Below are 16,242 nucleotides of genomic sequence, written 5' to 3'. Positions count from 1 at the left end.
CCCCGCTGTCCCCACCCCAGTGCACACCACCCACCTCATAGGCATCTCTCTGGAAAGCGGTGGTGACGGTGGCCGTGGCATCCTGGCACTTGTCGGCAAGCAGGGTGGAGCAGAGCAGGGTCCCCTCCTGCGGGCAGGAGCAGGGTCAGCCCCCCGCCCCGTGGTGCAGCCCCCCCGGGACCCTCCACTCACCAGCTCCAGGACCAGGGTGCACCCCGGGGTGCTGCGGGTCCTGTGGAGAACGTCCCTGCCCAGCACCGGAGTCGTGGGGACCAGCCTGGTTGGAGGAAGCCAGAGAGTTAGAGGGGCTGGGGGGGGGACACGGGGGAACCCCCACACACATACTCACAGGCTGGGGACAGTGGGGTCCTCACACTCATCTGTGGGGAGCCCCGAGAAGCAAACTTGGGGCTGCAGCAGGGGGGTGATGGGCTCTGTGGGACAGGGGGTACCTTCAGCACAGCTCAGGGCACCCCCCCTTTCCCCAGGCAGCGATTGTCCCTGGGGGGACACACTCACCGCATCCCCTGGGGCGGGGGGGGGCAGACCCTGGGCTGTGACACCCCCCTTGGAGCCGCAGCTTGGCCAGCCGGCCCTTCCCGGGGGTCACGGGCACCAAGGGGGAAGAGAGGACACTGTCCCAGGGGTCCCAGCCGCGCAGCCAGTAACGCTGCCCCCGCTCCCCCTCTCTCTGCTGGCTCCTGGCACCCCGGCGCGCCCCAGCTCTGGAGGCTGAGAGCCCCCGGTCCCCGCTGCTGTCCCTGCGGGGACGCTTCGCCCGCGGGGTGACTGTCCCCAACCCCGCCATGGTGGGGGCAGCCGCACAGGGTGACCCCAAGCACGGGGTGCCCAAAGGTGGCAGCACAGAACCCCAGGGCTACCAGGTACCACTTGCTCCAAAGTGCCACCCTGGACACCCCCACGAGGGGACAGCAACCAGGACACCCCCCTGCCCAAGGACAAACCCCCCAACAGCCCCAAAGCAGCCATGATGGGTGGAAGGGGGCACTTTTATGGGGTGGAGGGACCTTCCCAGCCCTAATCATCCCAAAGTGCCCCCACTCCTGTTCCCAACTTGAGCCAGGCTTTACTGGGACCAGCTGGGGAGCCCAGCGCAGAGCCCCAGCTGTCCCCAGGGCTCATCGCAGGCTCCTGCTCATTAATCACTCGTTATGCAAAGGAGCCGGCGGGGCTGGCAGCTGCCACCTGTGGCACCCCAGGGTCCCCCCCCGGCCGCAGCCCCAGTCGTGTGCCCAGTTTGGGAACAGTCACCAGTGACACAAACCGGGGAGCTCAGCCCTTCCCCAGCGCTGGCTCCAAACCCCCCAGATGGGTGTGAGACCCCCCAGGAGCCCCGAGCGGGTGATGCACCCGGGGGTGCCCGTCCCCATGCACCCCCCATAACATCCCGTCCCCGTGCGGGCCCCAGGGTTTGGTTACGGGCGAGGGGGCTCCGGCGCGGGGGGGGACGCGCTCGCCTCCGCCGGAAGGGAGATAACGGCAGGTCCCCGACCTCGAAACGCAGAACCTGGCGGGTGGCCATGTGGGGACAGGGACGCAGCACCAGGCGCGCGCGATGCTCTGGGGCTCAGCGTGGGGACGCAGAGGGGACACAAGAGGGGACCCCAGCACTTTGGGGTGCGGAGGACGTGGGGCCCCCTAGGAAGGGGCCACACAGCGAGCGAGGGGATACACGGGTTTATTTTCTGCAAAACAAAATAAATTACTACCCTCCTCCACCCCCCCGCAGCCAAGTGACCCCGAGGGTGGCGCGACGCACAGGACGGGGTCCCCAGGGAACCCCAAACCATGGCAATGGCTCAGGAGCATTTCCAGCCCCGCCGGGTTCACCCTCGGGGTCCAGCGATGGGGTGGGGGGCTCAGGGCGGCCGGGGGGGGCAGTGCCGGGCTGCCCCCCGCACCAGCCGCTCCTCACGGGGCGTCCAGGGCCGCGCGTAACCGCCGTCCTGCAGCAGGAGCCGGTTCAGCGTCCGCTCGTAGTTGACGTGTCTCCGCGCCATCAGCAGGTACCGGGCGCCCACCCGGAGCGGGGGGCACCCGCAGGTGTTGGGGACCCACACGTACTCCCGGGACACCAGCGGGAAGTGGTGACGATAGGACGCTGTCACCTCCACCTCGTAGCGCGTCTCCTGCCCCACCACGTCCTGCGCCAGGATCCGGCCCTGGAAGACTTGGGGGGGCGGGGGGAATGTGGGGCACCCTGAGCTGGGCATGTCCCCCCCGGTGTCCCCCCCGTGTCCCCAGCGCTCACCGAAGTCGCTCTGGCAGAAGTGGCGAATGCGCTGGGAGCGTCCCTTGGGGAGGTGGCACCTCCCGCAGCGCCCTGCGGGGACAAAGCTGCCATGGTTTAGCAGGGAGGGGGACACAGCCCCCCCAACACCCTCGCAGCAGTGGGAGGGGGCACTGGGGGTCTGTACCCCACGGAGACAGAGGGGACACGTCAGCTCCAGGGGGTCCCAGGAAGGGTTAAGTCAGGTCCCCATCTCATGGAGAACCCCTGGGACCCCCAGAACCACAGCAGAGCCCCCAGGAGGGCTGTGGGGACCCCTGGGGGTGCAAGCACCTGTGGCAGCCCCAGCCCCGCTCTGTCCAGGGGGGTTTCTCGGTGGTGGCTCCATGACAAAGCCCCTGGGCTGTGGTGGCGGCGCAGGGACCGGGGTGACCGGAGGCTCTGGGGGCGGGGGGCTGCCGGCCCCCCGGGGCTGGGGCTGCCGCAGGGGGCTGGTGTCCCCGCGGCCAGGCGGGGGGGGCCCGCGGGGCAGCCAGAACTCGTACTCGATGCCGGGGTTGGGCTCCTGCAGCAGGACCTGTGCGGGCGGGGGCAGCGCTCAGGGGGGCGATGGGGCCAGGGGGGGTTGTTCCCGTCCCCACACCGTCCCCAGCATCACCATCAGGTGCAGATCCTCGGCCGTGGGTCCGGGCGCCTCCAGGCTCTCAGTGCCGTCGGGGGCCCGTGCGTAGCGCAGCCGCGTGCCGGCCACCTCCAGCGGCCCCGGCCAGGCGATGGACCAGTCCCCATTGAGCACGTAGCGCCCATCACTCATCATTAGGGCTGCGGGAGGGAGCGTGGCCGGGGATCAAGCGCCGCACGGGACCTGGGACCTCATGCCAGGCTGGGCTGGGGGCAGAGGGCAGCCCGGATGCCTGGGTCCCCAGCGGAGGCCTCTCCCGGCGCGGGGAGGGCAGTGTGGGCTGGGAGAGCTGCGGTTGGGGCTCGGGAGAAATCTGCTTTCTTGTAAGAACTTGGCTTCGGTCCCAGACCAGAGCCAAACCCTGGTGTGCAGAGCCCCCCAAGCCCCCAAGCCCTGGCTGTGGCAGGGACCAGGGCCCCAACCGCATCGGGATGGGGATGGGGGGTTCCCGATCCTGGTTCCCTGGTGGCTGTCCTGGCCCCGTTCCAGCTCAGCCCTTCCCAAAACCCACGGCCAAGGCCTCTGGAAAAGTGCCCCGAGTGCCGGCGAGTTCACTGAACCCGCGATGCTCAAAACAGCATCTGAGCGGGGGGAACCGGTACGGCACAGCACAGCATGGCACGGCATGGCACGGCACAGCATGGCATGGCACGGCATGGCACGGCCACCCCCTGCCCTGCCTGCACCCACGGGTGGCACCAAGCAGGACCAACTGGGAGTAACTGGGATGGAGGCAGGACATGTCCTACCCAGATAGTTGCGGCTCTTGTCCGTCACCTTGATGTGGGTGGCCCCAGCCGGGATCTTGGTCACATTCATGTACCCAAAATAACCTGATTGGGGGACACAGAGTCAGGGCAGAGCTGGGACACAGCCTGAGGGGACAGCCCAGGGACAGGGGGGATGGGAGGGGACTGGGCGCAGAGCGGGTCTGGGTCTGGGGGAGCCCCTGCCCTGTCCCAGAAAACAGCAGCGTTAACCCAGCTGGGCCCCGTGTGCTGGGACAGAGGGAGAGGGGACGCGGTGACAAACACCCCGGCGATGCCTTGGGGACACAGAGAGGGGTTGGGAGGAGAGGGGAGCCAAGAGCCAAAGCATTCACCCATGGAGGGGGCCGGGGCAATGGGTCATTCACCGGAGGAGGGCTCCGCGCCCTGGAACAGCCGGTGCACGAAGAGACACGTGTCGTGGCCGCCGCCGCACTGGCCGCAGGCGTCGGGGCGCGCGCCCGAGCCCAGGATCCCGTCACAGCCCACGCTCTGCGGGGACCCAGACGTGGCCTCAGGGGGGGCAGCGCTGGGGGTCTCGGGGGATCCCCGGGGGTCCCGGCCCCGTGTGCACCCACCAGGCAGCGCCCGCTGACGCAGAGGTCCGGGGAGCCGGGGCCGCAGCGGGTGCCGTCCAGCACCCGGCCGAAGCTGTAGTAGAAGTTGTGCCCCACGGCCAGGCAGTTGAGGTCGCAGACGTTGGGGGCTGCCGGAGCCGGGCGGGAAGGGAAGGGGGTGACACCGGTGACGGCCATGGCCCCCGTCAGCCCGGTGATGCCACCTGCCACCCCGAGACTCACCTCCGTGGAAGGGCACCCAGCTGTACCGGGCTGATGTGCCCAGGACGGGTTTGTTGTCATAGAGGGAGCACTGCATGGCACGGAACGGCACCGAGCCAGGGGGACAGCCCTGCGGGGGCGGCACGATGGAGCCCCCCGGGACCAGGGGACGAAGCCCCATGGTACCGGGACCAGGGCCAGCCGTGCATGCTCACCTGGAGCTGGCAGAGCCGGTACTGCCGCGGGTCACCCGTGCACGGACCCTCCTCGGTGGACCTGTGGCCACAGCATCAGTGCGGCAGGGCTGGGCATGACCCCCGAGCAGCCCTGCGTCCCCCACAGGGACTGTCCCCATTCCCGGGTCACCAACAAGCCAACGAGCCACCAAGCTGTGGCTGGGCTGGGAGTGACGCATCCCCATGGGGAGCATGACGGGACAACGATGTCCCGCACAGGGTCACAACCTGCTGGAGCTGCTCCTAGGATGGGGGTGTGGGGACACCCCGGGGGGGCCACGCTGCCCTGTCCCCCACTCACCGCAGGCACCTCCGGGTGCGGAGGGTGACGCCGTCCCCGCAGGAGCTGGAGCAAGAGCTCCAGGGTCCCCAGGGTCCCCAGGCACCCTGGGCCGGCTGCCGGCGGGGTCGAGCAGGGGCTGGGGGTACCTGCACTGGTGTCCCCAGGGCTGGGTCCTGCGTGGAGGAGGGTGATGATCAGCACTGGGGCTGGGCTGGAGCAGCCCGGGGGTGCTACCATGCACCCCAAACCCCTCACCTGCGCGGTGCCGACGCCACAGCCCAGGCTGAGCCAGGCCAGGAGCAGCAGCCGCCACGGCCACCGGTACCTGCGGGAGCAGAGACCCCACAGCCCCATCGTCCCCAGGGCTGGCACTGGGGTGTCCCACATCCCGGCATCGCTGCCACGGCCGTGCGCCCCACGGGGACCCCAGCGAGGGGGTCCATGGAACCAGCCGGGGCTGTGGGGTCCCCGAGCGGGGTCCCAAGGGTGGGTGCAGCCGAGTGGGTGACGCAGCGTCCCGTGCACGTGCCCACGCGGCTTCGGGCGAGGGGGGGGACACGGCCCCGGCCCCAGCCCCCCCGCCCCCACGGCGGGAACCGGGCCCCGGGCTCGCTGCCTGCCGGGACAGGACCAGACCTGCGCGGCGGGGCCGGGGCTCCGTGTCGCACCCGAAGCCGGATCCGGCCCCGCCGTGGCGCGAGCAGGATAGGGAGAGCGGGGGGGCCCGGATCCCAAAGAGCCTGAGCCTGGAGAACCCCGAACACCGAGCGCGGGGGTGCAGGGGGTGCCGGGTCCCAGCCCCGTGTCGGGGAATCCCCGGCCGAGCCGGTTTCCTCCCGCCGCGCAGCTCCCACGGGGACCGGCGGTCGCGAGTGGTCGCCCGCAGCCCGGACACCGGGGTCCCCCGGGCAGGAGAGGGAATGGGGAGGGGGGGGGTCGCGGTGGCGTCGCTCCGGGGGGTATCGGGAGCCTGGCGAGGGTCGGGTGATGCTGGGGGGCTCTGCGTGCCTCAGTTTCCCCGCAGGACGGAGCTGACCCCGGGCGCGGCGTCGGGGGGAGAGGAGGGGGCTGTATCTCGGGGGTTCGCGAGGGGTTAAGCAAAAATCGGGATCTTACCCAGCACCGTGGGGTTCCCCGCCGCCCCGGCAGCCCCCCCCGGCCATGCCGCCCCTCGTCCGGGCCGCCCCGGCTGCTCAGTCCCGCTCCGGCGTCCCGGCGGCGGCGGGAACGGGAGACTCGGGACGATCGGGCATCGCCTGCGCAGCTCCGGGGGGGCCGGGCGAGGCTCCCCCCCCGCTCGAATCCCGTCCCTCCTCGCCGCGTTATTAATATCCAGCCCCAAAGGTGCGCCCAGCCCTCCCCGGCCGCCCATTAACCCTTCGGGGCCCGGAGCTCTGGAGGACGAGGGGAGCCGGCACCCCCCCAGCACCCCCCAGCCCCCAGTTGTAGAGGAGAAGGGTCAGACGGGACCACCCCCACGGCCCCATCCTGATCTGGGACCCTCCCAGTACCCCCTGATGCTGAGCATCCCGGGGGGGGGTTTGGTCATACCAGGGGGTCCCCACTTAGCGATCGGGGAGGAGCTTGGGGTGCCCTGCACCCAGAACCCCACAGGGCAGCCCCAGCCCGGAGCTGAAGGGGTTACAGTGCCAGGGGGGTGTGGGCGTCTCTCGGGGTGTCCCCACCGCAGCTCAGCGCAGGGCAGAGCAGAGCGGGCAGGATGGCCCGGGGAGGCACAGGGGACGAGCTCCCCGGCTGGTTCATCGGGGACACGGGCAGCGGGACGCTCTACAAGCGGGGACGGTTCCTGGGAGAGGTAAATCCCCCGTCACTCCCCACCCCTGCACCAGGCACCCACCACATCCCCTCTGGGGAAGGGGAAACTGGGGCAGCGGGCGACATGGGAAGCAGAGCAGGTGCCTGGGGGCAGTGCCAGCTGGGGTCTTTGTCACCCGGGGAAGGACATGGGGCCAGGCACCCCGACACCCTTTTGCCAGGGCCCCTTTCCCCTTGGGGTGCTGGCTGCTCACCCTGTGCGCACAGGGGACCTTCGGGCGCTGCTACCAGCTGACGGAGGTGACCAGCGGCAGGGTCTACGCGGCCAAGGTCATCCCGCGAGCCCGGCTCACTGTGGTGGGCACCAGGGACAGGGTGAGTCTGGGGGGGACGCAGAAAGTCCCTGGGGAGTGGTTACGATGCTCATGGGGACCCCCAGATCCTGGCCCTTGCACCTCCTCCCTGCTGCTGGGGGGTTCCCATCCCCGTCCCCCTGAGACCCGGCGGGTTCCCTGCTGGGCTCTCGCTGGTGCAGGTGGAGCGGGAGCGGGAGCTGCAGGGCCGCCTGTGCCACCGCCACATCGTCCGCCTGCACGGGCACTTCGCCGACTGCAGCCACGTCTACCTGCTGCTGGAGTTGTGCAGCCGCGGGGTGAGCGAGCGCCAGCACCCCAAAACGCAGCATCCCCGCACCGGGGCTGTGCCGGGTCCCCAGCTGGCGTCTCGCTCTGTCCCCAGTCCCTCGCCAACATCCTGCGGGCGCGGGGGTGGCTGACGGAGCCGGAGGCGCGGTACTACCTGCGCCAGATCATCTCGGGGCTGCGCTACCTCCACGGCCACGGCATCGTCCACCGGGACCTCAAGCCGAGTGCGTGGGGCAGAGCTGGGGGGGCAGCCGGGGGGTGAACCTGCCGGGCTGTGGCTCATCCCCCTCCGCAGGCAACTTCTTGGTGACGGAGAAAATGCAAGTGAAGATTGCGGACCTGGGGCTGGCACAGCAGGAGGCACCGCCCGGCGGGCGCTGGGGGTGAGTGGGGCTGCGGGTCTGCCCGGGGGGGCACGGGGGGGCTGGGGGTCACCCTGCCCATGTCCCCAGGGCGCTCTGCGGGACACCCGGCTACCTGGCCCCAGAGGTGCTGGACCGCAGGGGGCACGGGGCGCCCGCGGACATCTGGGCCCTGGGCTGTGCTGTGTAAGTGGGGAGCAGGAGGGAGGGCGGGGGGTCCTGGCCCCCCTGAGCCGCTGGACCCCCCCAGGTACGCGGCGCTGACGGGCAGCCCTCCGTTCGAGGCGGCTGAGCGGCAGGAGCTGTTCCGGCGCATCCGGGCAGTGCGGTACCCGCTGCCCCCCAGCCTGTCGCCCCGCGCCCGGGCGCTCATCGCACAGCTGCTGGTCCCCGAGCCCACCGCACGGCCCAGCCTGCCCGACGTGCTGGCCCACGGCTTCTTCACACAGGTGGGGGGCGAGCGGGGGCCACGGCCCACCTGGGGACTCGGGGGGATAGGGGGTCACTGCCTCTCGCTCCCCAGGGCTTCACACCGGCCAGGCTGTCACCCCGCGCCTGCCACTCGGTCCCCATCTTCGTGGGACACGACTCCCTGCGCTGGCTGGTGCGGGGGGCTGCGGCGTGCTGGGGAGGGGGCGGCTGTGCCGGGAGCACCGGGACTCACCGCAGTCTCCCCTGAGACACCCGTCACCCCCCCAGCAAGGACCCGAGCCACAAAAACATCCACTCAGGAAAACCTTTATTAGTGCTCGGAACCGCCTAAAATCCAGTCATTGAAACAAGCAGGGTGGGACGAGACCATGACGAATGGCGCACACACACCAGTTTGCCCTTACAAAACATTAACAGAAAAAAAGAATACAAATCCAAACCCAAAAGGGACATCTCTTCCCTGCCAGCACCGGGGTCGCCCGAGGGGGGACGATTATTTGTGGCCTGGGAAGGAGGGAGCAAAGTGCGCGGTTTCCCTGTCCAGCTCCAGTTCCCTCCCTCGAGAGAAGGGGTCTGGAAGAAAAGGCTGAAAGCTCAGTAAAACATGACACTTAAAACACCCACAGCGTCAACTCGAGAGCGCCCGTCCCGGGGACAGGGACAGCCACTCGCCTATGCCTAAAACAGGGGGGACAATGACAAGATGCTCAACGTGGCCCCAGCAAGCACCAAGGAGCCGCTTCGCTGCTTAGGGACCCGGCCACACATCAGTGGGAGAGGGGACTGGCGAGGGAAGGTGTCACCAGCCTTTCCGTGTCACCAGGGGGGTCTGGGGGAGGGAGGTGACAGCAACGACTTTGCACTTGGCACAGTGGCTGCAGGGATCCGAGCCCCTTCCCAGCCCACGGGAGCAAAACCCCAAATCAGCCTTTGCCCTCGGGGTCCACGCTCAACCCGCCGCCCGCAGAGAGCGGGGGACGCGCTCCGTGCCGCGCTGTGACACACGGGCACCGGCTCCAGGGTCCTTGGGGACAGGTGGCACAGGCTGGCGGCTCTCGGGGCTGGGCAAGGGCCGGCTGCCGTCCCCGCGCCCAGCGCTGGCACGAAGCCCGCTCGGTATTTTTATCCGTGTTGTCTGAAGCTATCGGCTGCTTTTTTTCCACAGCCCTCCCCTGTCCCACCCTGGCTTAGAGGTGACAGCAATAGCAACACACCCGCTGCTGTCACAACCTGAGCCCTGAAGGCGCCGGCTGCCCTAAGGTGGCCCCGGGCGCGGGGTCCCAGCGGCTCCGGTACAGCTGGGGGGACAAACAGACCCCGAAAGGCCAGGGCAGGCTCCCCAGAGCCCCCTCCAAGGCAGGAGCAGCTGATGTTTCCAGTAAATGAAATGGTTTTTAATCTCTGGGATCTCATCGTCTTTATTCCGCAGCGACCAGCTGCCCAAAGCCGGGGAGGGAACAACTCCCAACAGCTTCTCCGGCCGCTTGTTTTGTGCTCTGAACAGTAAATCTGTCCCGGGGCACAAAACAAGCCCTGAGCGCGGTGGGAAATCTCACTTCTTAAAAAGCAGGGATTTAAAAACAATGATTCAAGTTTGGTAACCGCTCTCACCCTCCTCCCCGGCTACAAATGAGGCCAAAGCTCACCCTTGTGCAGAAATCAGGTTCAAAGTGCAGCCAATGTGCGTGGGTTACAGACAGCCCTGTCCCCTCCAGGGTGGGTGACAACGGCTTGGCAGAGCTGTCACCCAGGGCTGAACCCGCTTCCTGCAGCGCGGGGGGAGCTCGGAGCAGGATCCCAGAGAAGCTGCTCCCGGCGGGACGCGTTTGGGGACAGAAGTAGCAGGTGTGACAGAAGCAGCGGGTGACAGAGGTACCGGTGCCGCGTGGCCCGAGGGGACTGGTGCGTGGAGAACGGAGCTGGCTGGACTCGCAGGGGCTGGCGCGGGCTCTCAGCAGGCCGAAGGCAGCGAGTTGCTCTCCACCTTCAGTCCTTTGCTGGCCAGGAATGCGTCCTGCTTGGGCTCGCGGCCCAGGAACCTCCGCAGCATGTCAGAGGCATCCAGGGAGCCGCCGGGATGCAGGATGCAATTCCTGTAATCCATCCCCACCTACACGGAGAGGGAGAGGGAGAGGGGGGTTCGCGCGGGACGCTCGCCCACGCCCAGAGCCCGGCCGCGCAGGACGGGGACGTCCTCCCTACCTTACAGTTCATGATCCCCTCCTGCTTGAAGCGCGTGTGGAACATGTCCATGGAGAACACTTCGCTCCAGAGGTAGCCGTAGTACTGGGCATCGTAGCCACCGGCCAAGTGGCCAAACGTAGCGGGCATGTTGGTACCTTCACGGCAAAGGAGGGGGCGTTAAGGGGAAGGGCTGCTGGAACCGCTCACAGCGCGGAGAAAACCCTCCGTGCTGTGAGTACGTCGGAGCAGCGCTGGGTCAGCTTGTTCGCAACCCCAGGGGAAACAGGGAAGAACATTCCCTTTATTTTTGTGTGGTTTCAGCCCAGCTTTTCCTGCAGCCAGCAGAAACCACCCCCACGGAGCCAGCCCGAAGCCCCGGCCTCAAAAAGCGTGTTCTGAGCCAAGCTTGCAGGCCAGGTCTAGAGAGCCAGCGTGAGCACGACCCCCCCAAACGCCGCGGTACCTGGGGTGGCGGGGACACCCAGCACCTCCTCACACAGCCGGGCAAACACCTCCACGGGGTCAGCCTTGGTCTGGGTGTGCAGCGCCTGGTCCACCTTGGCCAGGACAATCTGCCGCAGGTTGAAGAGCCCTGTCCCCGGAAAGAGGAGGCAAAGAGGGGACGCTGCGGTGAGGTTTGTCCCTCTGCGGGGACAGCACAAAGGTCTCGCTTTCCATCCTGTCCCACCCCCAGGGACCCACCTGTGTTTGCCTGCCGGGATTTAATGAGCTTCTCCAGCAGCTCATCGGGGATGGGGCTTCCAGTTTTGTAGTGCCGGGACATGCGCAGGAGCGGCTCCTTCTCCCACACCCAGTTCTCCAACATCTGCGACGGTGCCTCCACAAAGTCCCGCTCCACGTGCGTCCCGCTGAACATGGCAAACTCCGCCTAGGGGACAGGGCAGGCTCAGAGTGCGGTTTAACTCCCCCAGGGAGCCCAAGAGGGCGCAGCCAGGCCTCACCTGAGAGCACAGCTGGTGCATGACGTGCCCGAATTCGTGGAAGTAGGTCTCCACCTCATCGTGCTGCAGCAGGGAAGGAGCGTCTGGCGTGGGTTTGGTGAAGTTGGCCACCATGGCAGCTACCGAGATCTGCCGGCTGGAGTCCGGCAAGAGGCAGCCCGGCTGCAGGCCGAAGCAGGCGGCGTGCCCGTACTTCCCCTCCCTGCGCGAGGAAGAGGAGGCTGGTACACGAATGCTCCCGCGCGGGTGGCCACGAGCGTGGTCTTGCTCCGAGCAGAAGCTCCTGGTGACACCAGAAATCCCTCCAAACCCGCGATTTTGGCTCCGCTCCCCCTGCCCCAGCCCCCCTCCCTCCCTTCGCCGCGCCCAAGGCCTCACCGCGGGTACAGGTCCAGGTAGAACTTGCCGATGGTCTCCCCGGAGGACGTGTCCTTCACCGTGTAGAGCTGGACGTCCTCGTGCCACACCGGAGCCTTCTCCTCCAGGTGGAAGGTGAGTCCCAGCAGCTCCTGGTAGATGGCCAGCAGCCCCGTGGTGACCACCTGCATGGGGAAATACTCCTTCAGCAGGTTCTGGTCCACGCTGTACTTGGTCTCCTCCACCTGGTTCATGTAATAGCGCATGTCCCAGGCATTGATGCGGTTGTCAAACTCCAGGCCGCGCTTCTCGCACTCTTTCTTTTTCAGGTCCAGGATGACAGCCCGTTCCTTCTCCCCGAGGGGTTTCAGCTTCTGGGCCAGCTCATCTAGGGAAACCGAGGCAGGGTCAGCACACGCGGCCCAGCGCGCGGCGCTGCCCTTCCCCTCCGCCGCCCGGTGCCGTACCCAGGAACGTGGCCACCGTCTTGCTGCTTTTAGCCATGTTCATCTCCAGCACGAAGTCGGCGTGCGTGTTGAAGCCCAGCAGACTGGCCTTCTGAGCCCGCAAGTCCACCAGCTCCTTCAGGATCAGGCAATTCTCCTGCGGGACAGTCAGACAAAGAGTGAAGTGGGGTATGGAGGCGGGGGACGCAGCACAAGTCTCAGACAAGAGCCCTTCAGTGCCGGGACATGTGGAGAGGCTCACCTACCTCTTTGCACCTGGAGTTGAACATTTCCTCCACCTTCCTCCTCGTCTCGGGCACATAGCACTTCTTCAGGAGAGGGAAATAGTGCGGGTATTTCAGGGTGACCTTCAGCTTCCCGTCCTCTGTCTTCTCCAGGGAGTTCAGGAAATCCTCGGGCAACCCCCCTGCGAAAAGAGCAGATGGGACATATGGAGAGCGCAGGCCCCGCCAGAAATAGCAGCTCTGGGACCGAGTGCAGGAACGGGCTCTTGCTCCCGGGCCAGAGGAATCCACGCACGCAGGACCACACCACGAGGAATCAGCTCAGCGCTCCGTACCGAGTTCCTCCTTGGAGAAGGGCAGGAAGGTGGTGTCTTCGTTGAGGTTCTTGTTGAAGTCTATGCACAGGACGCTCAGCTTTTTCTTGATAGCTTTGATTTTCTTTAAAACACAGATGGACAGAGAAAAGTCAGTGCAAAGAGGGGAGGCAAACAGCACTGTTCAGCATCTCCGGCAGCCCGCCTGCCGAGCTGCCCGGCGGCTGCGCTTGGCTTTGATTCAAGTGCAACGCTGCAGGATTAACAGCATGCGGGCGCTGAGCGCTCAGCCCGGCCCAGGCTCCCTCTGATCGCACCTGGCGGGAAAGGAGCCGCCTCAGCAAGGTCCCAGCTGTGCCCTGGCAGCCCCAGAGCTGCAGGTGTTCAACCAACAACCTCCTCTACCCTCAGTTCAGTTCACCTTCTCTTCTATTTTGAGCTTCCAGCTCCATGTGCTGGCGCAAGAGAGGGACACCCTGAGCAGCTCAGCACCCCCAGCCCCTTGGGGGAACCTTTTGCATGCAGGGGCTGGGAGCTGCGTCCCCTCCTGACCCGCACAGCACCGTTTGCGCAGAATCACAGCTTCTCAGTGGCCTCCCAGCTGTGTAAATGTCAGCCCTTTCAACAGAAAGGAAAATGAGGGGCAGAGACATCACCCAACACACCCAAGGTCACAGGAATCAGGGGCAAAATTCATGAGTTGAGCCTCCATCCTCTGCTCTAACGCTACACTGTCCCATTTGCCCTGCGAGGCCTCGTCTCCGTGTGCTCACTCCAAGCTCTGCAATCTCACCTCCTGCGTTTCCTCGGGGAGATGGAGCCCGTTCCTTTTACCCAATTTGATCAGCCTCTCCAGATATCTCTTTGCTTCAGGCTTCAGCGAAGCGCTCTCCGCTTTCTCCTGTAAAACAAAACACGTGAGCGCAGGGAAACGCAGGATCGAGTGTTGCAGAAAGTCAGTCGGTTTCTGGGCGGAGTTGTGGGTTTTGTAACACCAGTGACCCAGGAGCAGATGGAAACCCCGCACAAGGTGGCTTTGGTTTGGTGTGTTAGTTCCTACCGGATTGCTGTAAACAGAGCCCTCAACCACCAACTTCTGGGCTCTGGGACAAAGGAAAAGGGTTTGTTGTGGTTCTGGGAGCGTGTAGCTGATGGAGCACCGTCCCCAGCATGCACCTGCAGCCAGACGATCCTTTGGTACACGTCCTGCCTCATGCTCATCTCCACGTCGAACTCCGAGAGCTTCTTGTCGGCCTCGGTGCTCGCGGCGCGGATGTCTTTGCACGGAGAGACGTGCTGGGGGAAGTCCAGCATGTTCCGGCGGACTGGAAAGACAGAGGAGGGATTATGGCGAAGGTGACAGCTCCACGTCCCGGAGCTGCTGGTGAGTGGGAGCGCGGACAGAGAGCCTGTGTTTGGGAGCCAGTCTGACAGCCCTGGCGCCGGCCCTGCCCGCCCACGCAAAGGAAGAGCTGCTGTCCTGGGACAGCACGAGTGTCCCCTCTGAGCAGCGCTCCTTCCTCGCTGCCGAGCGCGTCCGTCCAATGACATCCCCCTACGATCCATTTTTATCACAAAACTCACAGGGATTTTGCACCTGTGAGACCCCAGCGCCTCTGTCCCAGCTAGCAGCAGTTCCAGGATCACAGGACTTCTACATGGACACATGGGCAATGCCTTTCCTTAGGGGACCGGGCTGGAGGGGACACGTCTTTACTGCTCCTCAAAAGCCACCATGTCCCAGCTGTGCTCTGTCCTGACTTATTTCATTTCAGGAACGAAATCAGGGAGGACATTCCCTGCCAACATCCCCACAAAACCTGCAATAACGCCACTCCAGCAGGAAGGCAGGAGAACTTTCCACCAGCAGAAGGTGAGCAGGCGGCTGCCCAGGGAAAGTGCTGACCCTTCTGCTGAAGTGAACATTCCCCCTGCTTAGTAAGGGCTTTTCCTCTCATTTTAGGCAAAAGAAACCAGACAGAGGAGGTTTGCAGGCTGGTTTCTGCTCCAGACAGACGCGACAGCTCGCCACACGGGTGGTCGGGACAGGAGGGGGCTGCATGGCTTTGGCACTCTGCTGCTGTAAATAATTAGCTGGAGATAAATCAAAGCCTGCGCCGTTTGCCAGCACGACGCCATCACATCCTGTCACTTTATACATAATCCCTACGACGACAGCGGTGTTTAGACAAGGCACACGGAGCGACATTTATCCGCTGCCTTAGGGGAGAAGTGAGAAGAGAGCTGGAGACCTCTTAGATCAAGCCGAACTATTTCTGCACAATTTGTTCCATTAATGCACCTTGACATGTAAAAGCAGGAGATGACCTTGGACACCCGGCTACTCCTCCTGCCAAAGCACCGTCCTCGCTTTAGACTCGCTTTCCCATTCCAAATGTATGTATTTATGTTTGGCTGTGTATACATTAAGTGGAAAAAAACCCCCACCATGCTGCTGAGGGAGCCAAGGGAAGAAAAAAGATGACAGTACAGAGCATAAAAAAAACCACCAACAAAACCTTAATAAGAGCACATTGATTTTCAGAGCGCCAGGACTCCCTGCTAGTGTACGCACCCGTATATTCCACCTCCACATCTGCCAGCGCCTTGAGGGTGTTTTCGTAGGACACCTCGCCCTGCTCCTGGGAGCCCACCCGGTCGTACACCAGCTTGGTTCTCTCGGTGAGCTCCGCTGCCATGGTCTCGATCTGCTCGGCGCTCAGGTCCCAGCGCAGCTGGGTGGCCAGCAGCCGGGGGGACTGGCTGTCCACCACGTTACCTGCGGGGAAGCGCCGCTGAGGTGCAGCCCGGCAGGGGCTGGCGGGGAAACTCGGCTGCGTAGCGGCAGCTGGATGGACGCGCTTCACGGAGAGGCCCAGCAAACCAACCCCGCTGGGAGCAACGGGCTGAGGAGCCGCAGCGGGCGGCGTTTGCCCTCCCGGCCGTGACAAACCCTGCGCAGAAACCCGACCCTGTGCCCTGGCAGCTGCCTCTGCCCGGGGGGGCTGTCACAGCTCGGGGCGGGAGCCAGGGGGGGCGGGAGGTGACAGCGGGGGGTCGGGGGCTGCTGGGGGGCTGCCCCGGGCCCGCTCCTCCTGCCGCGGGACCCCCTCCCGCCCCGGGCACTCTGCCCCCATCTCCCCCCGCCGCCCCCTCTCCTTGCCCCCATGTCCGCCCCCGCTCCGTGTGCTCCCGGCCCCTCGCTGCCCCCCATGCGGGTACCTGTGGGGGGGGCCATGCCGGGGGTGCCGGGGGCGCTGCTGACGGGAACGGGAGGAGACGGCGCCGGCCCCACGCAGCGAGCATGTGCCCCAACCACAGAGGCGGGCGGAGAGAGCGGCCGAGCCGGAGGGATTCTGGGAGCGTGGAGGACTGGGCCGTTCTCCCCTTCGCTTCGCACCGGCAGGGCGGCGGGGAGCGGCGCGTCCGCCCGCGCACGTAGAGCCTCATCCCTGCCCCGGCCTGCGGCCTCGGCGGCTGCGGGGCAGCGCCACGGGCCCGGGAGTGGAGCCCCGCCGGGAG

General features: G+C 66.0%; 2 protein-coding genes across 2 annotated transcripts; both read right to left on the bottom strand.

Annotated features, from left to right (window-relative positions):
* Positions 1-1,880: 1,880 nt before the first annotated feature.
* ADAMTSL5 (ADAMTS like 5) lies at positions 1,881-5,352 on the bottom strand (the record flags this gene model as incomplete). Its single annotated transcript, XM_080359201.1, has 11 exons — positions 1,881-2,191; positions 2,273-2,344; positions 2,585-2,828; positions 2,910-3,073; positions 3,683-3,766; positions 4,069-4,192; positions 4,279-4,406; positions 4,501-4,609; positions 4,695-4,755; positions 5,017-5,171; positions 5,254-5,352. The coding sequence occupies 11 exons, from the start codon at positions 5,350-5,352 to the stop codon at positions 1,881-1,883; spliced, it is 1,551 nt and encodes a 516-aa protein (XP_080215327.1).
* Positions 5,353-9,394: 4,042 nt separating this feature from the next.
* Positions 9,395-16,159, bottom strand: THOP1 (thimet oligopeptidase 1). Its single transcript, XM_080359423.1, is given in 14 exon segments — positions 9,395-10,322; positions 10,415-10,551; positions 10,860-10,988; positions 11,099-11,285; positions 11,359-11,560; positions 11,737-12,103; positions 12,183-12,318; positions 12,428-12,588; positions 12,742-12,844; positions 13,514-13,621; positions 13,897-14,045; positions 15,296-15,499; positions 15,943-15,985; positions 15,988-16,159. Coding segments are annotated over 14 exon segments (2,124 nt in total). The 5' UTR covers positions 16,027-16,159; the 3' UTR covers positions 9,395-10,163.
* Between the last annotated feature and the right edge of the window lie 83 nt (positions 16,160-16,242).

The sequence above is a fragment of the Nesoenas mayeri genome (assembly GCF_963082525.1).
Source record: "Nesoenas mayeri genome assembly, chromosome: 25".
Taxonomy (NCBI): Eukaryota; Metazoa; Chordata; class Aves; order Columbiformes; family Columbidae; genus Nesoenas; species Nesoenas mayeri.
The sequence above is the reverse complement of the archived record's forward strand: the minus strand, read 5'-3'. Positions and strand labels throughout refer to the sequence as shown.